At 37.6% G+C, this 26,073-nt stretch overlaps 1 protein-coding gene across 6 annotated transcripts in view; it reads left to right on the top strand.

Annotated features, from left to right (window-relative positions):
* The first annotated feature begins 2,576 nt into the window (after nt 1–2,576).
* Nucleotides 2,577–26,073, top strand: part of Lin54 (lin-54 DREAM MuvB core complex component) — a 77,788-nt gene continuing 54,291 nt past the window's right edge. For 2 of the 6 annotated variants that reach the window (XM_071614386.1, XM_071614388.1), the window contains exons 1-3: nt 5,101–5,171; nt 20,224–20,933; nt 24,939–25,062. In XM_071614386.1, coding sequence (XP_071470487.1) covers nt 20,256–20,933; nt 24,939–25,062 — 802 coding nt within the window. In that variant the 5' untranslated portion in view covers nt 5,101–5,171; nt 20,224–20,255. Of the gene's footprint in view, nt 2,703–3,095; nt 3,161–5,100; nt 5,172–20,223; nt 20,934–24,938; nt 25,063–26,073 lie in introns of those variants that run through there. The other 4 variants (XM_027939861.2, XM_071614390.1, XM_071614387.1 and 1 more) reach the window with 4 other exon arrangements.

Genomic DNA, 26,073 nt, shown 5'->3' with positions numbered 1-26,073 from the left:
TGGCCTAGACTAGATTTTATTACACTGGATTCTCTTTTAGACTGTGTTATAGGTTTATTAATAGCTTTCAACCACTTAGTGCTTACTACATGCCAGACATTATGTGTTTTACACATTTTACCTCCTTAATTGTCACAACAACCTTATGATGTATGCACTATTCCCAATTTACAGATAGGTCTCTAAGACAGAAAGGGAAAGTAACTTGCTTAGGTACTCATAGCTATTAATTTGCAGGGCCAGGATGTGGACCCTGTCAGATTGGCTCCAGAGGCCAACCAATTAACCTGAACTCTGAACTCTTTATAACTGTTCTTTGTTGTTCTTTTTTGGTACTGGAGATTGCACCCAGGGTGCTTTACCACTGAGTTACATCCCCAGCTATTTATGACTTTTTTATTAGAACTGTTTAGTCTCTTCTTTCCAGTATAGATACTTTTTTAAAAAAAATTTAATTGCATTTAGCTTGGTCACACTGAAAAATGTAAAATAATGGCTGCTGTTTCTCTACATTTTTGTCAGGTTTCTGACAAAATTTTTAAAATTCAGAATAGCTGTTAAATGTTATACAGTGAATTTCTAAAGAATGTCATTATTTATTATTATTATTATTTTTAGTTATACATGATAGTAGAATCCCCCAGCCCTATTTTGAATTTTATTTAGAGACAGAGTCTCACTAAGTTGCTTAGTGCCTTACCATTGCTGAGGCTGGCTGTGAACTTGCGATCCTCCTGCCTCAGCCTTCAAAGCTGCTGGGATTACAAGCCTGTGCCAATGAGTCTGGCCTATTTTGAGAATTTATACAAACATGGAATATATCTTATTTTAATTAGGATGCCAGTCTTGTGGATGTACATGACGTTGAGATTCCATTTGTTTTTCTAATAAGTCATGTGAGATTTCTTAATGTTAAACTACATTCTTGGAATAAACCATACTTTGACATGAAGTGAATTTTATTAATACATTGCTGGATTTGATAAAAATCTTAATATTCAGTTTTGTCTTCAATGAAATCAGAAAAGTTTCCATCATTATTATTATTATTTGGTATTTTTTTTTTGGTATCAGAATTATATCAGCCTAGGCCAATTGCGGTGGCACACATCTGAAATCCTAGTGACTGGGAAGGCTGAGACAGGGGAACTGCAAGTTCAAGGCCAGCCTCAGCAATTTAGTAAGACCCGGTCTCAAAAATAAAAAAGGGCTGGGGTGTAGCTCAGTGGTAAAGCACCTTGGGTTAAATTTGCAGTACCACAAAAGGAGGAGGAGAAGAAGGAAAAAAAAATAAGGAAAATTTTCTTCCTTTTTGGGGATTCTTTGTCTCCCTAAAAACCCAATGTAGCCTGGGTACTTTCTTCATTCCAGACATGTCCCACACTAGCACCATGAGGATTTCTCTCAAGGTGCTTCACAAACTAGGGTCACACTACAGATCCCCAACAAAATATGTGTATATCATTATACTTTCTCCCTTCCTTGCATTACTACAGACTTTCCCAATTCCATGCCATTTGCCATTATTAAATCCTAATCCTTGAGTTTATAAAGGCTGGACAGAATAGTATGGTCCAGTAGAACTAATCATTTGAGGCAGAGAGTGTGCTTGACACTTATTTAGCCTTCAGAATCCTGGGAAGTTGCATTTATATTTTGTAGATGGGAAAAGAAACTTAAACTTTAAACACTAATAAATGGAGGTGCCAGGATTTACAACCTGGGCTGCTGGATTCCAAAGTTTCCATTTCAATGTCTCACCCCACCCCCCACCACGCCGCGGTCCCAAGCTAGTCTCACGTGGACCTGTGTATTCTTAGTGCTCCGTTAGCAATTATAGACCGTACCACGTTTAATATTTACACACTTCTGTATTTCACTATTGTTTAGTTGTGTCGTTCTTGTCTCACAAATAATTGTTAACTGAATAACCTCAGTGCCTTTATATCTGACTCCACACTTGTTACCTTATAAATAGCAGGGAAAATAAAAGTAGGAAAAGGTAAAGAAAGAATTTTGATTATGTTTTAGGTGAATACTGTATTGCAGAAAGAGAAAAAAGACTCTTTCAAAATAAGTTCTAACTGGGTATCCTCCTGAGGTCTTTTTAGCGACCCTTGCAAAATCTGTGTCTAAAGTCGAAGAGATTGAGTATTTGTCAATATTGATCACCTCCTGACCCAAGAACCTCAAAAAGCCGGGGGGATGCTGGAAATCGCACCTACAGCGTAGACTTCCTAACAAGGAAAGGTAGCCCGCGGAAGAGACAGCCTCTCCCAACTGCAGGCGGGAACCGGGTCTCCCCCCAACCCCCCCGCCAGCCTCTGTCCTATGGAACATTCCGTGCGAAAGCTTTGACAGAGCGCCCACTTGGAGTCACGTGGAGCACTAGCGTACTCACCGAGCCTAGCGGAATGACGCGAGCTCGGGTTGCCAAGGGGAGGGGCAAGGCGCCGCGGAAGGGGTGGGGCGAAGGAAGACAGCAGGGAGGCGGGGCGGGGCGGGCAGAGTGGAGGGGCGGGCGGAGAGGGGCGCGCGGGCGGGGAGGGCCCAGCGTATTATGGGATGCAGCGGTGGAATGGCGCTGGGCGCGTGATTTTGAACAAACCCGGGTCTGTGTCTCGGAGGCGCCGCCGCCGCCGCGGCTGCTGGGAGCCCGGGGAGCGCCGCGCGAGAAGGAGGCGGCGGCGCCGCCGGTTTTGGTGAGTGTCAGCTCCCGAGATAGGGGCTTATGGGCGGGCGGGAAAGGGCTCCTGCCCCCACAGCGTGTGGCCGCGCTGGCTGAGAGCGCCGGACCGCTCCCTCTGGGAGCCTGGGCCAATGGGCCGTGCCGGGAGCGGGAACCTGCTGGTGGAAACCGCCTTGCTTCATCCCCGGGCCGCAGGCGGCGGTGAATCCTCTGGTCTCGGCCTCTTCCCGCCGGCACCCGGAGGGCGCTGTCACTCGGCAGCGCCAGCATTCTGCCAGCCGCCTGCACGGCGGACTGGAGGAAGGGTTCCCGAGTCTGTTGACAAGCTACAGCGCGGCCGAATAAGCCGGCCGTGTCGGCCCTGGGTTTCTGGGAACCGGTTTTGCTGCTGTGTCACTTTGTACCAGCCCCTCCTTTCGCTGCTGCCCGCCGCCGCGTTCTTCCCACGCCCCTTTGTATGAGCTCTTCTTGGTATGTGTCCGTTTTCCTCGCGAAGCCCACCAGCCTAATGTCATAATGTTCCTGAGGTGCACGGGGAAGGGAGCGGGCTGGGACTTAGCTTGGCCAAGCAACGGTAAACAACCAACAGAGTGCGGGTGAACGGGACTGTCGGTGGGGAAAATTAAGTTTAAAGATGAAGAAACTGGGACCACCGTATACTCTCAGCGTCTAGCAGGCTGCATATAGAAACGCGGCTTGGAGTGACTGGTAAATAGCATTTGTGTAAGCCTGAGCCTTACCAACTTTTATGTGGCGTTGTCATTCAAACAATGTAGGAAAATGAATTGGCTCTTTCAACTTCTTCCTTACTCTTAGACTAACTTTATTTAGAAGACTGTTACCCTATTCACAACCTTCAAATTCAACCTGCTCATTTCAAATAGATCTTTTAAAGCTTATGTTGTAGTTCAATGGTGTAGAATTCAGCCTTTAAATCTTTCATTAAATCTTTCTTTCTTTTGTATCAGGGATTCAACCACTGAGCCACATCCCCATCTCTTTTTATTTATTTATTTATTTTTAAATTTTGAGACAGGGTCACGCTGAGTTTCAGAGGCTGGTTTTGAACTCTCCATCCCCTGTCTCAGCCTCCAGAGTCTCAGAGATTACAGGCGTGCTCCCCCCCCCCCCCCCCCCCCCCGCGCCTGGCAAGTTTTTTTTTTTTTTTTCTGAAATTAGCAAAGATTAGCTAAATTTTTAAATGCAAGGCTTATCTAACAAGACTTGAAGCTTGTGCTTCCTTATTTCTGAGATGACTAAAAAAGTACCTATATTCTCTTTTAGTTACTTTTTAAACAAGTAGAGAAGCTGGTGTTTTTCTTGTTCTAAAGCAATCTGCATATTCTACTACATTGAACAAATGTATCAGCGGTAGACGGTTTTAATTTGGTGACTTACATCCCAAAAACATTAGGCCAAGATATATTTTCTGTATTTCAGAAGCTGATCATTCATGAATGTTTTCACAGATGGATCTGTACGTTTTAAATTTAGTGGCGTTTGACGTCCCAAACCAGTGACAAATTAGAAGTCAGTGTTAATGAACTGAAATGATCAGATTAAGTGGAAATGGCAGTAGTTCAGAACGCTATTTTTTAAGATCAAAGATTTTGACCATTGTATCTGCTCAAGGGTAGGTGCCTGTAATTTACAAAGGTGTCAGAGAGGTTAGATACGCATATGGAAATAACTCATTCTGTCAAAGTAGTTCCCTGGACAGCGTAAAATGTCAAAGTTGGTAAGTGACGTTAAGTAAGGTCTTGTTAGTGTTTTTAGCGTCTGAGATGGACACAGCGAAAGAACGCATTTCACCATCTCTTTCAAGTGCTTTTCTGAAAATGAAAGAGTTTGGGTTCTTTATTGTCCTTATGCTACGTTCCTCGTGGCTTTTGCTTTTCTGAGCAAAAACATGCCGGACTTGGGACCCCGCAGGTAGCGCGACTTCCTTTGGCGTTGCTGCCCGGCCCGCGGGAGCCGGGTGTTTGGTTCTGGGGTGAAAGGTCTTGGCAGAGCATAGCCTGTAAGCACTTGTACTGCCTGTGCGCGTTTGAAGGTTGGCGGGGCCCGCGGGAGGTTTCCCCGGATATGTGGGTGTGCGCCGCTCGGGAGGGCGGGCCGGGGCGGGGAGGAGGAGGAAGGGGGAGGTGACTGGCGGCAGCGGCGGCGGCGGCCCGGGCTCGGCTGTCGGGGAAGCTGCTGAGCTGTGATGGTGATGACGAGGTGAAAATGGCGGATCTTTCGAAATACAATCCCGGCCCCTGACATACCAGAGGCGGCGGCAGAGGCGACGTCGCCACCCAGGCTCCCTCCTGGGCCCCCTGGTACCCTTGGCGTTCCAGTTGGGGGCAAACTGGGAAAGGAAGCGGCTGGGCAGAGCTCCAGTGCACAGGCAAAACAAGCAGTGCCCGGGTTCGGAATTGCCCGGGACCTTCGGAGCCCCCGCCTCGGAGCCCGAGGGAGGAGAAAGCGGCAGCCACTGGAGGTAGAGGAGGAGGGGGGGTATCCGAAGGCGTCTCTGTCTAGAGATCTCTTTATTGGGGGAAATAGGGATGGGTGAGGGAGGAATTGCGTTGTGGATGAAGGAATGACTTGTCCGGAGTGCAAAGAATCAGTAGCCTTGTAATGACATCAACATCATTATTTGAGTGTTAAGAGGGCTCGAGTTTGCTCTTATATCTAAGGCTGCTGCCGAGGCCTAGAGGAACCTCTAGTACTTATCATGATTTCCTGATATAATATTTAAAATATCCGCTCTGGCAGGTGTTGGTTAGATGGTGTTCAGCAGTTGACTGGGTTGTATGTTTCTTTGAGGAAGCAGAGCATTGACATTTTCTTCTACATTTAAGTCTGTCTTAGATCATAGTCTATAACTTGGCGTGTGGATGCCCACATTTCTGAGCATGGACCAGTTTTGTAGCAATCAAAAATATTTTTTCCTTTTATTGTTCTGTTACCCATAGAATAACCCCTTTGCCTCTGCCAACTGAAAAATAACAATTGAGATAGTCATATTTCATACCCATGCTTTTGAGGGAAGTTCTTTCCTGCCCCATCCAATATTATGAATTTAGAGAGTGAAGTGATGGAAGATATTACATTAGGTTTTATAATCCAACTGAAAACATTCCTGGGAGCTCTGTTTTGGTCATGAGTTTTACCTTCATTGTTAAGGAGAGCTATGACGGCTTGATGCAAGAACTGAATATATGTGTGTAGGTTGTTGATAAAGCTAAATTGAGACCTCTGTTATATTCTAAATGCTAGACTTCTTGGCCTTTTGTTTAGAGAGCAGGAGAATCAAATTGATTGACTTTATGATGGCCATAGTTTACTTTCGTTAGGTTATCTAAAGATCCTGTAGATTGTGCTACAGGACCCCCTAAGCAGTCTGTGTCCTTGCACCCAAGAGTAATGTTACTGAAAGGTTACATGTGAATCAATTTTTTTATACATTAATTCTGGCCCCCCCTTTTCCCCAGCTTTAGTAGTAGAAGGTTGGGTTAGTAACATGGAATTTATGGGAGTAAACAGGTTAATATTTAAGAAATGCCCACTAGTAATGCTTATGCTTAGCAGTAAATTTCCTTATTCCTACAAAGATATGTATGTCATACAATAGCATACACTATATATCTTATTTAGAGGGGAAAAATTTGTGTGAATGTGTGTGTATAGTTTGAACTTTGAACTTTCATTCACAACAGTATCAAGGACCAAAATTTTTTTAGGGAGAATACCTGAGAGGTACTTAAGAAGCTTTGCTTAATGATTGTTATTAATTTAAAAAAGTAATTTGATGATTTTGTGTTATCCAGTAAGAATTTGGTTGGTTTTTTTTAATTATAGCTTTTATGTTGCAATTATTTAATTCATGCCAACCTAGCTACTTAGTATTAAGACTAAGAATTTTAAAAATAATTAAAATAGGGAGGTTAAAATGCTTTTTCATTAGTTTTCTTTTAATTACAGGGATAATTGTCTTTTGTGATTCTCTTTAAGGACCATTTTTGAGATTATTGTGGTAGGAACAATTGTCTATTAATAATTAAAAGTATATTAGGAAGAGGGGGCTGGGGCTGAAGCTCAGTGGTAGAGCGCTTGCCTTGTACCTGTGAGGCACTGGGTTTGATCCTCAGCACCACATAAAAAATAAATAAATAAAATAAATAAAGATATTGTGTCCATCTTTAAAAAAATAGATAAATAAATATTGTGTCCATCTACAACTAAAAAAATATTTTTTAAAAAAGTATTAGGAATGAAGGAAAAGTTTTGCTCCTAGAGGTAGTATGGTGTCCATTTTGTTTTTTTAGGAGCATTACAGATTTTCATTACTTTTTTCCAAACACTATTACAGGTTGAACAATCCTAATCTGTAAAATCTGAAGTTTTCCAAAATGCTTTGCTAAGAAAGTTTCAGATTTGGGAGCATTTGGGACTCGGGGAGGGTGTTACTGGATATTGAGCCCAGGGTAACTCTACGGACTGAGCCATATACCCAACTCATTTATTTATTTATTTTGAGACAGGATCTTGCTGAATTATTGAGGCTTTCACTAACTTGTTGAGGCTTGTCTTGAACTTGGGATCCTCCTGCCTCAGCCTCCCAATTTGCTGGGATGGATGATCACGCGTCACTGCACTGGGTACATTTTGGATTTTTGAAATAAGGATACTCAACCTGAAAAGTCTATGGAAATATTCCAAAATCTGGAAGGCTTTGAAGACTGAAATACTTCTGGTCCTAAACATTTCAGATAAGGGATACTCAGCCTTTTTTGCGTATCTATTATGGGTATTATGCTATGCTAGGAATAGGGGATAAAATAATCTCAATACAATTGCTTCAGGCAGCTTTTAGCTTAAGAATCATTGGAGGGGGCTGGGATGTGGCTCAAGTGGTAGCGCGCTCGCATGGCATGCCTGCGGCTAGGGTTCGATCCTCAGCACCACATACAAATAAAGATGTTCTGTCCACTGAAAACTAAAAAAAAATAAATATTAAAAAAAATTCTCTAAAAAAAATAAAGAATCATTGGAGGGCTTGGGAAGTAGCTCAGTGGTACAGCACTTGCATAGCATGTACACGTACATGGACCTGGGTTTGATCCCCGGCACTAGGGGGCGGGGAATCATTATAGGTAAAGTTGGAAGGATAGTTGAGTGGAGCCTTAGTGGAAAAGACTTTGACGAGTTACAGAAAATTTTTGAGTAGAAGAGCAATAGCTGCCCAAGGAGGGCTCCAGTTGTGGCTCAGTGAGCGGTAGAGTGCTTGCCTAACACTGGGTTCAATTTTCAGCACATTAAAAAAATAAAAGGTATTGTGTCCATCTACAACTAAAAATATTTTTAAAAAGAGTAATACACCTAAGGAGATAAATCCTGTAGCTTTTATATAGAATATATTGTAGGAAAAAGGAGATGGGAAAATACCATACTAGACTCTAAACTTTGGAGATGTGGCTACTGTTGTTTGCAGTAGGATGAAGTCATTGTGAAGGTGTAGTCTGCATGATATATGACAGATTAATATTTCTATGGAGAGATGTGAGGATGACAAGATCTTAAGCCTTGGTATTTGATAGACTTTTGAATGCCCTCAAAAATACAGAAATCAGAAAGGGAAGCTGATTCAGTTAGAGAAACAGAAAAAAGAACTTTGTATACCTTATCACTTCCCAGTGACCTTGTAAGTAAAATTGAGTCTCAGAGATATTATTGCCTGGGAGTATCTGATAAGTAACTAGGAGAACTGAGATTTGGAAATGGGTCTTTCTGATTTGAATCTTCCTATTTTTTTCCACCATGTGTTAATCTTTTTTTTGATACTGAGGATTGAACCCAGGGGCTCTTAACCACTAAGCCACATCCCCAGCCCTTTTAAAAAATATTTTATTAGAGACACGGTCTCACTGACTTGCTTAGTGCTTTGCCAAGTTGCTGAGGCTGGCTTTGAACTCGTAGTCCTCCTACCTCATCCTCCCAACCCACTGGGATTACAGGCATGCACCAGCGCACCCAGTCCATGTGTTAATCTTAAACATGAATAATGTATAGTTCTCTTTTAAAGGAAAAAAAATTGTAAATTCCCAAAATTGGTCCAAATTATTTTATTAAAAAATATAACTGGGTTGGGGTGGCAGCTCAGTGATAGAGTGCTTGCCTAGCATGTGTGAGGCACTGGGTTTGATTCTCAGCACTGCATATAAATAAATAAAATAAAGGTTCATTGACAACTTAAAAATGTATATAAAAGTAAGTATAAAATAAAAGTAAGCTGTGTGGTGGTGCATGCCTATAATCCCAGCAACTCCTGAGGCTGAGGCAAGAGTATTGCAAGTTCAAGGCCAACCTCAGCAACGTTAGTGAGGTCACAAGCAATTTAGTGAGAACCTGCCTCAAAATAAATAAATAAATAAAAAAGGAACTAGGGACATAACTCAAAGGTAAAGTATCCCTGAGTTCTATCCGCAAAACAAGATAAAACATAAAATCCAAAAGTAAGTTATTAACAAAATAAATACAAAATTATAAAACCAACAAAACAAATTAAACTTAGAATGATGGGTGAGATTTTTCTGAAACTAAATCTTTCCATAGGAATATAAATAAATTCACTTTCCATAGTGAATATACTAATGTCTTTCTTTCTTGACACAGGTATGCAGTTTATCCTATGTATTATTTATCCTATGATGACTCAATTCCTACACCACTTTTCTGAGTTTGAGCACTGCTAAGCTTTTCTCACTAAATAATAGGTTAAGTGGTTTGGTTTTTCATTTGGCTTTAATATCATTTACCTTATATGTCCCTTTTGTGCCTCTTTAGCCTGCCAGAATACTCTTATCATTGATTTTGAATATTAGGTGGTTATCCAGATGATCCAGAGTACACACAAAAAACATTATTGGAATGAAAATGCAGACCTTTCAAATCTTCATCAGAATTCATGGCTTATAGTCCACAGTTCCCAGTTTAATTTGAGAAATGTAGTTCTAAACCTACATTTTGAATTGTTGATGTATGCTTTCAGAAGTCAAAGCTAAAATCTAAGTGGTATATACAGTTAACCAATTAGTATTTGTGGTAAACTCTACATACAAAAGTATAGTCTTTAAACACTTAAGATTATTTCTGTCCAACATCTCACAAATTCCTTGCTCATATATAATCCAGTGATAGGTCACTATGTCATATTATGTGTAAGAATCAAAACAGCCATCATCCTAGATTGTTCTGTAACTAAAAACAGTATTTCCACAGTGGTTATATTCTATAAGAAACTCTTTTTAAAAATTGTAAAAGCATAGAGCATTTGTATTTATATCTTATTATTTTTATTTTGTGGTACTGGGGATTGAACCCAAGGCCTCGCACATACTAGGCAAACCTCTACCACTGAGCTATGTCCCAGTCCTTTATTTTATTTTATTTGGTCCTGGGAATTGAGCCCGGGGTGCTCTACCACTGAGCTACATCCTCAGCTCTTTTTATTTTTTATTTTGAGACGGTGGCTGGCTAAGTTGTTGAGGCTGGCCTCAAATTTATGCTCCTCTTACTTCTGCCTCCTGAGTTGCTGACATTTCAGGTGTGCATCATCATATTGGGCTTATGTTTTACTTTATACTTAATACTTTTTCATTGTTAACACCTTAAACCAGACCTTTTGTTTATCCTTAACACAGACTGCTCACTGTGATAGTCTTTGCCTCCAGTACAGTAGAACACTGAGATGAGGTTAATTTGCCCAAAGTATAGCTGTGGTCATGCTATTGGCCTGTCTATTAATTTCTAAGCTATTTCAGGGCCAGGAATTTAAAAAAAAAATTTTGTTGTTGGACCTTTATTTTATTTATGTATATGGGGTGCTGAGAATTGAACCCAGTTCTTCACACATGCTAGGCAAGCACTCTACCACTGAGTGGTACAACCCCAGCCTTCAGGGCAAGGTTTTTGATTAATTTTCCTGTCTTCCACAGAGTTGGGAAGCAATAAATATCAATATCTGTGAAAATTATAAACTAGTTAAAAACTTGTGTATTTTTAAATGGAATATAGTTGCAGAGGACATTGTTCAAAAGCTAAATCTGAAAACTTACTTGAAAAGAATTTCTTAGTTTTTTTAGTATGACTTATGATGTGGATTTGTTAAAGTATTGGGGAGTCCTGGATTATGATGAACCAAGTTATTTTCAAAGCCCAGAACATTCTAGAGTTTTAGGTATACCCCTTCTCCATGATTAATTTATTCATTCTTTGGATTTATATTGACAGATCACTATTTGCCAGCTCTTTTCTAGGCCCTGGGGATAGTGGTATGGTATGATGAAGGCAAATAAGTCACTGTCCTTGTAGCTTGCATTCTGAAGAATTGAGGGAGGGATAATAAGGTTATAAACAAACAAGATGATGATCGATGCTCTAATTGAAATACCAGGGTGGTAGGATGGAGTGCCTGGGCTAGTGGAGATGAGCATAGGTGCCATTTTATTTTATTTTATTTTTTAGGGTGTGTGTGTTTTTATTTTTATTTTTTTGGACTGAGTTTTTAATCCAGGGCGAACTATTACTGAGCAGTACCCCCAGCCCTTATCATTTTTATTTTTGAGACAGGATCAAGCTAAGATGCTGATGCTGGCCTTGAACTTGTCATCCTCCTGCCTCAGCCTCTGGGATTACAGGCATGTGCCACTACACCCAGCTTGATAAGATTTTGAATACAGTTGAGACGTTTAGAAATCATTAAACTTTTCAAAGTGAATGACTTTTTAACTCATTAGGCTTAAACCATTCAACCATGTTCAACTGTGAGGGAGAAAAACTCATTTTCTTGCTTCTGAGAATGTACTTTGCCTTTGGAACTTATATGTTGTGAACTAAAATTATTGGAGGTATGGAGTGTGCATTGAATGTTGTTGATTCTTCCTCCACCGTACTTTTACAGGTAACCCTCACATATGAAGTGAACTAAAGCTTTTCAACAATCTTGGTGTATGAAGATCCTCTGTTTTCTTTGAGTGTTTCTCAACACAATGATGATGAGGACGCATGTGCTAATACACAGCTTCCATTCCTAAGGGATAAAATTAGGGTATGATTCATGTAACTAAATAGCCAAACCCTTTTCCTGTCATGCCCACAAACTCCTTTTGAGAGTTCTTTTAGCATAGACCACTAAACCCACCCTGCATGTGACCCTAATTGAAACAGATAAGGCTGTCTAATCATAAGGCAATAATCATCTGTTCTGTTCAATGGCATATGGGTTTTCCTGGCTATGGAATTCTACATAGTCCTATGTTACATAGAGACTGGCCAAACCAATCAGACCTTTTCTTGTAAGAGGTTTGAACTCTGCTCCTAGTTCAAAGAGAGACTTCTACTTATATAACTCCTAGTCTTTTTTAACAAGACAAACAAACAAACAAAAAAATCCATGTTCTAATAATTGAGCTTTAAGATATATGAAGTAAAAATGCACAAAGGAGAAACAGGCAAAACCACCATCATATTTGGGATTTTTTTTTTCCTTTCCAGTACTGGGGAATTGAACCCAGGAGTGTTCTCCCTCTGAGCTACTTCCCTAGTCCTTATTTTTTGATTTTGAGATAGGGTTTTTCTAAGTTGCCCAGGCTGGCCTCAAAACTTGAGATCCTCTGCCTTAGAGATTGTCAGGGATTACAGGTATGTGTCACAAACTGAGCCATATTTGGGATTTTGACACCTTCTTTTAGTAATTGATAGAACAATAAAAAATGAGTATTGAAAAATTATCAACCAGCTGGACCTAATTAACATTTATAGAACATTATCCTCAGCAACTACAGAATGCATGTTCTTTTGAATTAATACATGGAACAGTCACCAAGATAGAGCCTACACTGAGTCTTAAAATAAATCTCTTATTTCAAATGATGATATAGAGAATTGTATTCTTTGACAATAATGAATTAGATATTGATGATTATAAGATACCTAGAAAATCTCCAAATATTTGGGAATTAAATAGCATCCTTTTATCCATATATCAAAGACAAAATCACAAGGAATATTTGAAAACATTCTAAATGAATCATAATAAAAACATTGAAATAAGGGAATGTATTTAAAACAGCTTCGGGAAAAACTTAAATAAATATTAGAGACTTACTGTATAAATGAAAGGTTTAAAATCAATTTACGCCAGAGGTTGACAAACATTTTCTGTAAAGGGCCAGGATGGTAAATATTTTAGGCTTTCCAGGCCATGTAAATCTGTCACATATTGTTCTTCCCCTTCAAACATTTAAAAATGTAAAAAAGCCATTCTTAGATGGAGAGCAATATAGAAATAGGCCCTAGGCCTGATTTGACTTTTAGGTTGCGGTTTGCTGAATTCTGATCTCTGCTTTCATCTTAAGATTCTAGGAAAAACAAAACAAAACAATTTAACCCTAAAGTAAGCAGAAGGAAGGTGATAAAGATAATAGTCAAGTGAAAAATGTACAGTTGAAAAAAATCAATGAAGCCAAAACCAGCTCTTTGAAAAGGTCAATAAAATTGATAAATCTCCAACCAGGCTAATCAAAAAAGAAAAGAAAGACAAATTACCAGTATGACAAATGATGAGAGAACATTTCTATATATTTAAAATAAAAGAATATTATATATAACTTTATGATAGTAAATTTGGCAACTTATGGGAAATACATAAACACCTTAAAAGACACAGACTATCAAATATTAAAGGTCATTCAAGAAGAAGAAGATAGCCCAAAAAACCCTGGACCTATTAAAGAATTTGAATGTATAGTTTAAAAAACCTTCGCATAAGCCAGGCTCAGTAGCACACATATGTAGTTCCAGCTACTTGGGAGGCTGAGGCTAGAGGATTGCAAGTTTGAGGACAGCCTCTGCAACGTAAGATCCTGTCTCAGAATAAAAATTAAAAGGAGGCTGGGGGCTGGGCGCATGGTGCATGCCTGTAATCCCAGTGGCTTGAGAAGGCTGAGGCAGGAGGATAGCAAATTCAAAGCCAGTCTCAGCAATGGTGAGGCAGTAAGCAACTCAGTGAGACCCTGTCTCTGAATAAAATACAACATAGGGCTGAGGATGTGGCTCAGTGGTCGAGTGCCTCTGAGTTTAGCCCCCAGTAACAAAAAACAAACAACAACAAAAAAAACCAGGAGGTTGGGGATCAAGCTCCGTGGTAGAGTGCTTACCACTGGGTTCAGTAATAATAATTATCATTGCTGGGCTCAATAATAATAATTATCATTGCAAATAATAATAAATAATATAATTCACATATGAAAACTTATCTTAGTAGTTGCAGAAAAAGCATGACAATTATCCATTTATGATTTTTAAAATAACTCAGTAAACTGGGAATAGAAGTTCTTTTTCAACTTTGTAAAGGAAAACAACTAATAGATAAGATTGGGAATATGGCAAGGATATTTGCTCTCATCATTTAAAAAAATATATAATGTGTGTGTGTGTGTGTGTGTGTGTGTGTGTGTATGCTTTCCATGACCTTTGTTTTATTTATTTATTTAATTTAATTTATTTTATTTATTAATTTTATTAATTTATTTATATGCAGAATTGAACCCAGTGCCTCACAGGTGCTAGGCAAGTCCTCCACCATTGAGCTACAACTCCAGCCCCTCATCATTTTTAGTGTTGATTTTTTTTTTTTTTTTTTCTGTACTGAGAATTGAACCCAGGGCCTTGCACATTCCAGGCAAGTGCTACATCCCCAGCCCATTTCAAGTCAACATTTTACTGGAAGCCCAAGCAAGTGTAGTAAGCAAAAGAAATAAAAGACATGCAGATTGGAAAGGGAGAAATACAGTTGTTACTTGCAGGCAACATAGATTGTCTTTGTTGAGAATCTTAAGGAATCTGTATAGAAAAATACAGAAGCAATAGATAGGTATTGATACCTGGACAATATAGAAAAGTGAATTTTCTGTATACTCATGACAAACAATTAGAAAACGGAAAACAAAGTCATTTATAAAATATCAAAAACATGAGATACATAACATGAAGTACATAACATTGCTAAGATAAATAAGAGATACTTTTGGGAGACAATTATCCATGGGTCTTTGCATTTCTGCAGTTCTTGCAAATGAGGCGGTAACAGTCCTTTTAGTGTCTCCTACTGTAGCAAAAGGCATATTTGCTTATCATCCAGTATAATAAAGATAATATCTTCCCCTGGGGACAAGGAAGGTTTGTTTCAACCCATTATAAAAGATTTGGGTTCCCTAAGCTCAGGTTTTTTCAGTTATGATGCAAACCCCACTGCATGTGCAGATCTATCTAGACCCTTCCATGTCTTTCCTGTGAGACTTGGTGGCCAAGGGTGATACATATATGATGCTTGTGTCCCTTGCTATGCTGTGAGTAATATATCCTTTGTCTCTGACTCAAGGTTACTGTGTCTTCTGCTAGTATTTATGAAACAATAACTGGCTACTTGTTAGCTTGCAAAGAGGGTATAAGATCTCAGACCCCTCTTAGTTCTGGACAGTTTTGGCCATGAGAATGGAGTTCTGATAGAGGCATGGCTTTCTAAAAGAGGAAGGGTGAGGGCCTTGTGGGCTAGGAGAAGAGATATGAAAAGACTCTGGCATCTGGTGGCAAATGGTCTCATCCAGCTGGTGAGCAAGGACAGTTGAGGCAGAGGAAGTAAGAATCCACTGTTCTACTGATAATGAATATTTACAGGCTTAACTGAGAGGACTGAAACAGGCCATCTGGATGATGCTTCGGTTGTTGAACATGGGAAACTCAGCTCCATGGCCCTTGCTGAAAGGCATTGTACCTGTGGCTACTGAGTTAAAAGCCCTCAGAACTGGGAAAATGGTGTCAGCAGTGAGGATAGGGAACTCAGTATGGATTGAAATTCTTAGAAATTTGATTGAGCTCCAGGGATGAATGCTTGAAACTCAAAAGAAATGTAAAGCTTTGCTTACTAGTGTGGAGTCACTGTCTCCCTGTGTTTTGATCTTTCTTTCCCTCATCTGACTCCTTGACTTCTGGTGCTTTAAGGAGAAAGATGAATAGGGGTTGGGCTGTGGTGTCCCCATCCTTAAAGAGGACTAAAGGCTCTACTTCTGTGCCTAAAATATGATGGGAGAACCTTAAGAAAAGGAAGGAGTCAGATTTTCATGGCTCTGATGGATACAGACCTATCACTTTGGTAGGTCTGGGTGGAGCATCCAGATTCAACTGATGGGATTTGGGAAAGGTTTGTAGTAGGGGCAGAAAGTTAACCTGACATTGTTTTTGGAGCCCTTTGTTGTATACTGTTATGACTTCACTGCTGAATGTGTAATTGATGTTGATATTTTTATATGCCTGTACTGTGAATGCCCATAAGTGCCGAAAGGGTTTCTTCAGATCATGAAGAGTCACGTGTAAACATGAACATTCATTTAAAGAAGTGCCACTTCTACTTTGGAGTTCCAAACCCTAATGGTTCCTTTGAACTACATGTTTTATGACTGATGATTATGCAGTGTGTGTGTGTTTGTACTGGGAATTGAACCCAAGGACACTCTTCCACTGAGCTATATCCCTGGCCCTTTTTACTTTTTGAGATAGGTCTCACTAAGTTGCTGAGGCTGGCTATCGTCCTGCCTCAGTCATTGGGATTACGGGTGTGTACCACCATGCCTGGTGATTTTGCAGTATTTTTAAAGAACTAATCCAACTCAATAAGACTAAAAACCCAATTAGTCAACTTGCAAGATATAAATAAAAATTACAGTGAGGGTCTGGGGATATGCAACTATGGTAGAGTGCTTGCCTAGCATGCAGGAGGTCCTAGGTTTGATCCCCAGTGCAACAAAAAGGAAAGGAAGAAAAGCACATTGCAATGTTACTTCACATCCATTAGAATGGTTAAAATTAAGACCAACAAAAAACTGATATTACCTGTTTTTGTTTTTTTTTTTTAACCCATGGGCACCCAACCACTGAGCCACATCCCCAGCCCTTTTTTGTTTTTTATTTAGAGACAGGGTCTCACTGAGTTGTTTAGGGTCTTAGGGCCTTGCTAATTTGCTGAGGCTGTTTTGAACTCATAGTCCTCTGCCTCACAGCCTAGTAAGCTGCTAGAATTACAGGTATGCATGATCATGCCCATCTCCTGATAGTACCAATTATTGACAAGGATATGGAGCAGCTGGGTAAATACTGGGGAATGAAATCTACTAAACTATGTTATGTGCTTGTACAAATATAGCATAATGAATCTAGCTATTATTTATAATTATAAGGCAGTGATATAAAGTAAAATACAATTTAAAAATATATATTTATTGGGCTTGGAGTATAGCTCTGTGTTAGAGCACTTGCCTAACATCTCTGAAGCCCTGGGTTTGATCCCCTGTGACTGGTGGAGGAGCTTACTTTGACCCAGCAATTCCACTTCTAAGTATTTATTTGAAAGAAATTAAGCTCTGGGACGTAACCTCAGTGGTAGGGTGCTTGCATAGCATGCCTAAGGCCCTGGGTTCTATCACCAGTGCTGCAAAAGGGAAGAGAAGGAAAAGAAAAAAGTATATCTATAAAAACTTGAACTTGACTGTTCATAGCAGTATTATTCATGATAGTTCCAAACCAGAAACAATTCAAATATCCCATTTTCAGGTGAATGTATATACAAATTGGGATATATTTATACAGTAAAATATTATTTAGCAGTGGAAAGGAAACAGTACTAATAAGGATAACAATTAAGATAAATTTTAAGGGCTGGGGATACAGCTCATTTGGTAGAATGCCTGCGTCGCAAGCACAAGGCCCTGGGTTCAATCCCCAGCATCACAAAAAAAAAAAAAAAAAAGATAAATTTTAAAAGCTAGAACTGGGTGTGATGGCACAAGCCTGTAATCCCAGCGGCTGAGACAGGAGGATTGCAGGTTTGAAGCCAGCCTGGGCAATTTAGAGCATCTCAAAATAAAAAAATAAACATGGTGGGAGTGTAGCTCAGTGGTAGAATATACCTGGGTTCAATCCCTGATACTACACACAAACACACACACACAAGTATGTTGAGAGAAAAAGCTCATATTATATGATTGTTTTATGTTATAAGTACATAATAGGGTTTGCAACTTAACATCAATTCTACTTAGAATTTTTCTACTTTGTGAATTTTGTTCTTTTCTCAGGCTAGTGATATATTGTACCATACTCTTGTGATGCTGGGCAGCTGCAGCAATCTGTAGTCCTTGTCAGCCACACAATCCAAAGGGAAAATAACTGTTCTCTACAGTGTACTGTGTTGCCAAGTGGAGTTCAGTAGTTTAGGTGTATTAAATGTATTTTTTTCTCTTGTTACTGGATTTTGAACCCAGGGGTGCTTTACTATTGAACTTCATCCCCACTTGTTTTATTTTTTATTTTGAGACAGGGTCTCACTAAGTTGCTTAGCGCCTCGTTAAATTGCTGAGGCTGGTCATGAATTTGTAATTCTCCTGCCTCAACCTCCAGAGTCACTCTGAAGTCATGACTTATAATGTATTTTCAACTTAGGATAGATATATTGGGACATAACTCCTTCAGATGTTGAGGAACATCTGTTTATGATTCTATGAATATGAAGTCTTTTTTAAAAAAATATTTATTTAGTTGTAGATAAACACACAGTATCTTTATTTATTTTTATGTGGCACTGAGGATTGAACCAGTGCCTCACATATGCAAGGCAAGCGCTTTACCACTGAGCTACAGCCCCAGCCCCAATATGAAGTCTTAGTATGAGCAAAAAGGCAAGTAGTCTGTGGGGATAAAGCAGCAGTTGTATAGCGTAGGATTTCAGGATAGGGAGCTGACTCTAAAACAGAAGGCTTTTTTTTTTTTTTTTTTCCCTCCATTTTAAACTACTAGTGGTAAACATTTAAGTTAATTTTTTCACATATTTTTTAATTGGTGCATTATAATTGTACATAACGGTGGGATTTGTTACATATTTACAAACAGCATAACAATATCATTCCCTAGTATTTCCTTTTTTCCATCCCTCCTCCTTCCCTCTTAAAATTTAGGATAATTTAACTTTGGTATCATGTAAACCTATAAGTGTGGCCAGGCTAGGTGGCACATTATTAATTACACTACTCAGGAAGCTAAGGCAGGAGGACTGCAAGTTCAAGGCCAGCCTGGGAACCTTAGTGAGACCCAGTCTCAAAAATAAAATAAAAAATTTAAAAAGGACTGGGAATTAGCTCAGCGGTAGAGCATCCCTGAGTTCAGTCCCTCGTAATTCAAAAAAAAAGAAGAAGAAGAAAAAAAAAATCTGAGTTTGAATCCTGACTCTACCTTTCACACCTTTCACTAGCTCTATGTGACTTTGAGAAGATTAATTAATATTTCCAAGTTTTCTCATTTGTAAAATGGGGATGATAATGGTACTCATATCAGAGTTGTGGACAGGATAAATTATGCCATCACTTCTACATAGTAAGTGCTAAATATTGATGGTTTATTTGGGCAGTAGTAATATTTGCCAATGCTAATAAGTAAAATGTGCGACTTGTATGTGTTAATCTTGGGATAGGTCTTATATTTTAGATTTCTTTTTTTAAAAAGGGAAGAAATGAATGAGTTGTTTATTAGGCTCTAATGGATCTTGGATGTTCTTTGAGTAGATAGCGCATTGCTATTTAGTCTTTTATAAACTTGATGTGCTATCTTTACTATATGAAGATAATGGAACACACTTATTGATTGGAAATTTTACATGACCTCTGACTATAGTGTCACTGTTCTGATTTGTCAGAAATCTTTATTACTTATTACGTTTTTTTTCCTCTATGGGGACTGGCTGTGTACTTCTTAAACAGTTCCTTCCCCATTTGACACTTTAAATGGCTGAGGAGGATTTAAGAATCTTTCCAGATAAAAGTTTCCACAGTGTGAAGTTAATTGACCAGGCTTGGGCCACATAAGCCATTTGATCTACATTTGCTGAGATGAATTATTCTAGAAATGCCTTTAACATTAACTTGGGCATTTAATGGATTTATATAAACAGTATAGTATTCTCATGGGGGGGACTATAGGACCTAGTTGGAAATCTGAAGATATTTTCTTATTTGTTAATATTTACATCCTTATTTCTGTCTGAATCAGCAGTTTTCAAGTCTGTCAATGAGTCGATAAAGAAAGAGGGAAGAAGTAAGATGATCAGGCAAGTCAGAGATTAAAAAGTTTATTAGAGGGCACTGGGAAGGTATTTGGTGTGATTGTTACTTGTTGCCTGAATACATGATTACTTTTGCATTGACACATGGTGAGTAAGAATGTTTACTTCTAGGTCTGCACCCCATGCAGCTTATATTTTAGATTCTTGAAGGCTAAGGATGTGTTAAAATGATTTAATCCAAATAAGTATCAGGAATATTCTTCATTTAATTTTATATCAATTTTAAAAATGGTTGGTTTGTTATTTGCATTTTTCTTGAATATTTTTCCTTAAGTCTGTTTAGAAACTTAGTAAGTTAATCATTTTTCAACTTTTATTACAGCACCTGATCACCTTTCTAGCAGGAGAACGATCATGGAGGTGGTGCCAGCTGAGGTGAATAGTTTGCTTCCAGAGGAGATAATGGACACTGGTATAACTTTAGTGGATGATGATAGTATTGAGGCTGTTATTGTTTCATCCCCAATTCCCATGGAGACAGAACTGGAAGAAATTGTCAACATAAATTCTACTGGTGACTCTACAGCCACGCCCATTTCCTCGGAACCAATCACAGTGTACAGTAACCACACTAACCAAGTTGCAGTGAATACCACAATTACTAAAGCAGATTCTAATACCACAGTGAAACCAGCTTTTCCAAGTGGCCTTCAAAAACTTGGTGCTCAGACTCCTGTGACTATATCAGCCAATCAGATTATTTTAAACAAACAGACATCTGATCTTAAACTTGGCAATCAGACCCTTAAACCAGATGGACAGAAGTTAATTTTAACAACTTTGGGCAAGTCTGGTTCACCAATTGTTTTAGCTCTACCCCATAGTCAACTACCCCAAGCTCAGAAAGTTACAACTCAGTCCCAGTCAGGAGATGCTAAGTTACCACCGCAGCAAATTAAAGTAGTTACCATTGGAGGGAGGCCAGAGGTGAAACCTGTCATTGGTGTCTCAGCATTGACCCCAGGAAGTCAACTGATTAATACTACAACTCAGCCCTCTGTGTTACAGACCCAACAGTTAAAAACAGTACAGGTAAAAAAAAAAAAAAAAAAGGGGGCGTATTAATTAAAATGCATGTTAAAAAAGTTAAACTGATTCATAGTTGTGTTTATGTAGGGTTATTAATTGCAAAGCTATTACTGAATTCTTTTGACTGTTGCTTTAAGTAATTGTGTGAGTTTTTTTTGTTTTTACGTTTGATATGTCTAATGCTTAGGAAAAAATTTCCAGAAAACTTAGAACAAGCTAAATTTTTGGCTAAATTTCAAATTAGTATATTTATAACCATTCATTCATTTGAAAATATATTTTATTTTTAGTGGTAGTTTGGTTACAAGGATGTTTTGCTGGTTTAAAGACACTGGACTTGCTGCAGGGCTATCAAAAAATCATTCTGTCAAAATTGTTTTTGGGTTAACAGATTGTCAAAGGCTAGAAATAGTTTGCTGCTCCGAGAAACCCAGTAGTAGTAGCCAGTAGTAGTGTATGCTGGCCAATGAGTGTCTCTTCTTGGAGACACTTTGCCATCATTCATGTTTGCAGTGTGGGAATGAGTGGCATATGGTGGAGGATGACATAGGCTTTAGAGTTGGAACAACTGGGTTTGAGTTGCCCTTTGTTACTTACCAGCTGTAGAATTTTAGGTCGATTACTTTTCTAGTTTTTCATTTTAGCTTAAGATGGCTATTGATTATAAAGAATCACATAGGACTCTATGGTTCTCAAAACATTGAGGATTCTTCAACATAGTACCTAGTATGATTAGGACCCTAAATAACATACATTAATAGTTTTCAGGTTATAGAACATACATTAATAGTTTTCAGTTTTTTATGCCCCAAAAGGCCACTACTACTCTTAAAAAATGATTCATCTGTGACTAGAAAATATTTCCCTATTTGAAAGAATTGCCTTTTAGAGAAAAGGAGAAGGCATGAGTTTAAGTAGTAAAGAAAGTGTATGAGGAAATAGGAAGGTTTGTGAGAACTTGCTCTTTCTAGACTCTCAAATGATATTTAGAAGTAATGTTTTAGTTATTGTGTTAGCAAAGAATTAGAAACTTGCATTTAATGGACTTTGCTTTTAAGAATGTTGTAATTGCCCATTTCCTTTCTGCCACTGTTAAACATATTGTTTTTTGTTTTTTTTTTTTACTTCTTGTTCATTGTCATCTCACTTATCTTTGACTTCTTTTTACTTCTTATTTTTGCCAAGGATCTCTTGGATGAGATATCTTATCAAGCTTCTTGTCCTCAGTTTCAAAACTTATTTTATCTGTTTTAGACTTTTAGCAGTGTTGATCCTCATTATAATGTTTACAAGAAACTGATGACATAAATCAGAATGCCATTTTTTTTCACTTATGAGAGAAGTTTATACATATCATTCAAAAACTGATATACTTGTATCCTCTAGTTTTCTACTATAATTTACTAAGTCCTGACAATAAAAATATTTTTGTAACTTATTTTATTGTTGTTGCTTTTATAGAACTCAGTTCTTTTTAAAAAGAACTTAAGTTTAAAATATATTAATAAAATTGAAAAAATAACAGAAAACAGAAGAAATTTATTTAGAATATTGTTATGTTTACCCAGTTACTTTTAGGCAACTTAAATATTTCCAACTCAGAAATAACCTACAAAACTCTGAAGCACTTTGAAAAAAAAACCCAAAAAACTACAAATCTATGTTTTTCTGCTTTAGACACCAGAATATTGGGGTTTATACTTCAAAAAAAAAAAAAAATATATATATATATAAATAAAATATGATTCTCTGTTTTTCCCCCTGGCAGTCCTCAGTGTTGTCTTAAGTTTAATGAGTATTGAAACTATTAGGGTATGGATAGCAGGTAAGAGTTGAAGAAGAATTCCATCTTCAAAAGTGAAGGAAAGAAGTATCACTTGAGGTCAGATATAGTAAGAGAGGTGTAGTCATGCTCAGTTACAGATATTTACACTTTCCCTGTTTTGTGTTCATAGGATATAAAAGTAGTAACTAGCTAGCAATCTGTAACTATTTATTATCTCCTAAATAATGCTAAACACACTGCCAAAAATTACTTGTATGGATTATTTGATGGTCTGACTACCTTATTTCCAAATTTTCTTTCATTCTTTTTTTCATTTTTGTCTTAATCTGCTAATCCAGGTACACTTGTTAAAAACTGATCCTAGCTGGGTGCAGTGGCTCACATCTAAAATCCCAGTGACGTGGGGGCCTGAGGCAGGAGGATTGCAAGTTAAGGCAGCCCTCAACAATTAAGTGAGGCCCTAAGCAATAACAGGGAGACCCTATTTAAAATTAAGGACAAAAGGGTGGTCTTGGTGATGGGATATAGCTCAGTGATAAAGTGCCTCTGGTTCAATCCTCAGTACCATTAAAAAAAAAAAAATCATATATTTTGTTTTACTTAGTGAAGAAATTCTGTTCTAGGGTAGTTAGAATTCATAATACACAAAATTATGGTTCCTTAACAGAACTGGAATTGATATTTTCAGCAGTATTTTACTAAAGAAATACAACCACATGGGTGAGAAAGATTTTTCATTTGAATAATTAGGTGTACTTTTTATTGTATTGTGTATATGTTTTCCTTCTTGGTAAGTATTCTTACAGTCATTTGATTATGAAAATCAGATAAAAAAGGGAGAAATATTTTAAACTTTGGGTTTTATAGATAAGGTTATTTATTGCTAGGTATGTATGTCTAAGAACATCAACATCTACTTCTCAAGATCATTAATACCATGTATACAGAAGAAATTCTGACTTTGAGTTTTCAGTATGTAAACATTTGGGAAATATTTCTACCTTATGTCTATATTGCATCAACTTTCTAAAGTACAATTATGAATTTATTTGGGTGTGTCATAGTTTTTCAAGCTGAGTATTTTTTAACATTAATGAATTTTCTTTTTTAAAAAGTGATTTATATTTCACATACATTTTATGTGTCAGTAATATGTTCTAAGTGTAAAGTAATTTATTCTGAGTGTCAGATAAGGTGTTATTTAATTTATAATTTGAGCACAAAGAGCTCATATTTATCTAGTTCTGTGATCTGTTTACAATTTCTGGTCTATTTCTGCCATGCATGTTGGTTGTGTTTATTCATTTGAGTCATCATTTCCAGTAAAAAATAGTATTTTCAGGGCCTCAATGTTCTTACTTGCCAAAAGATAAAATTAATATTTAATGTCCTTCATGCACTAAAGTTCTATAGTTATTTTCAATCATAGGTAAATTTATGCTTCTGTATCTTTAGAAGACATTATGTCTTTGTGTATGGTAATGATTTCAGTATAAAACATTGGTTACCTCTACCTTCCTTGATTTGTGGAGAATTTTAGTTCCAAGTCAGCAATCCAGTATATAACTTCAGATCAAAATGAATAAAAGACCCACCCTTCAAGGAATTTTAGTTATAGTAAACAGTATTTCAGAGCCTTTTTCTTTATAATGGTCTTTGTTCTACCAAACTTGTCTCTTTGTGTATCCTAGGACTTTCATTTGTTCAGTTCTCTCTTTATCTACTGATATATAGATCTAAAGTTGAAAAGCTAATCATAAGATTGTCTTTAATGTTTTTATATTTTGCATCCGGGGCCAGTGTAATTATATATATACTTGGCTTCATCATTTGCACTATACTTTCTTAACTTATTCTATTCCATCTTATTACTATTGAATAATTTAATTTGAAAAAGAATATTTCTGTGCATAATGTTAGACATTAAACATTATTGTTAAACATTAATTTGCAAAATTAATTTGCTTTTCATCATATACTAAGAGATTAATATAAAGATTTATAATAAAACGCAAAAGCATTATATATGGACTTGTGGATCGGATTATATTAATATTTTGGTGAATGGCTGCATTTTAAATGTTTTTAACATTACATAAATAAAATTTGTTAAATGGGCTAGCTTCACATGTGCTATTACTGTATATATATCTTTTGTCTAATTTGATTGAATAGGTGTTTTATAGAAATAAATGGTCTTCATAGTTATTTGTATGTTTCAGATTGCTAAGAAGCCTCGAACACCAACCTGTGGTCCAGTAATCACGAAGCTGATCTTTGCAAAACCAATTAATAGTAAAGCAGTTACAGGACAGACAACTCAAGTATCACCATCAGTCATTGCAGGTTATATTTCTTTACAGTTTATTAAGTTGTATATTTACCTTTCTTTTAGACTTAAAGAAGACTGATCTGCCACCTTAAAATGTTTTAAGAAATAAGTATAGCTTATTATAAACCAACCTACTTTGATAGGAAATGTCATTAAGTGAGTGCTTCAAGCAAAATGCCTTATCTGCAAATCAGTCCATCATTTTAGTCTCTTTTGTGTTTAGAAATTTACCATGAAAATAACAAAGTCTTAAACTCTAGAAATACAAGCTAACATTTATGTAGTATTTAGTATTTGCTATTCTTAGCTTTTTACATCTAGTGACTTAGGTAGTTTTCTGCCAATCCTATGATGGATGTTTCCTGTGTGGCAATGGAGGCACTCAGCTAGTAAATGGCTGAGCTGGAATTTGAACTAAGTTTGTCTATAGTGCACATGTACTAAGTCAAGTAGATTTCATTTAGTGCATATTAGAAATAGTATTTCATGATTTCAGTTTTAATTTTTTTTTTTGGTTTTTGCATTTTAATATTCTCTACATGCAGTTTTCTTTGGAAAGAAAATTATCACAGTGGTAGTAATTACTTAAGTGATAACAGGATTTTAGCTATATTACTTTTATCAGCATGTTCCTTAATGTTACCCAGTTATCCTTTATTATGTACTTAAAAATTTCTTATCACCAGTAACTGAACCACTTCAGAAATTTGGACTTCAGGTGTTCCATTTGTCTTTTCTTTAGCCTACCTGCCTTTGTACTCCCAAACCAGCTATTTTTGACTTGGAAATCTCTGATCTCTTGATTCTTCCATTTTCTCTTTAATAATCACATTTTCTGTCCTTAAATTCTTCTTTATTCAACATGGAGTCCATGACTCATCATTATAGCTCCCTTGCAGACACCATTAATTGTGTTTTACCTGTCTTTCTATAATGGCTTGGTTAGGCCAACTCTCACTCTGCTGTGCAAGCAGCTCCGTTCTTCTAGAAAGAATCTCACAACCATGGTGAGGGACTGGTCTTTA

Source organism: Marmota flaviventris, chromosome 7 (assembly GCF_047511675.1).
Source record: "Marmota flaviventris isolate mMarFla1 chromosome 7, mMarFla1.hap1, whole genome shotgun sequence".
Classification (NCBI taxonomy): domain Eukaryota; kingdom Metazoa; phylum Chordata; class Mammalia; order Rodentia; family Sciuridae; genus Marmota; species Marmota flaviventris.
The sequence above is the reverse complement of the archived record's forward strand: the minus strand, read 5'-3'. Positions and strand labels throughout refer to the sequence as shown.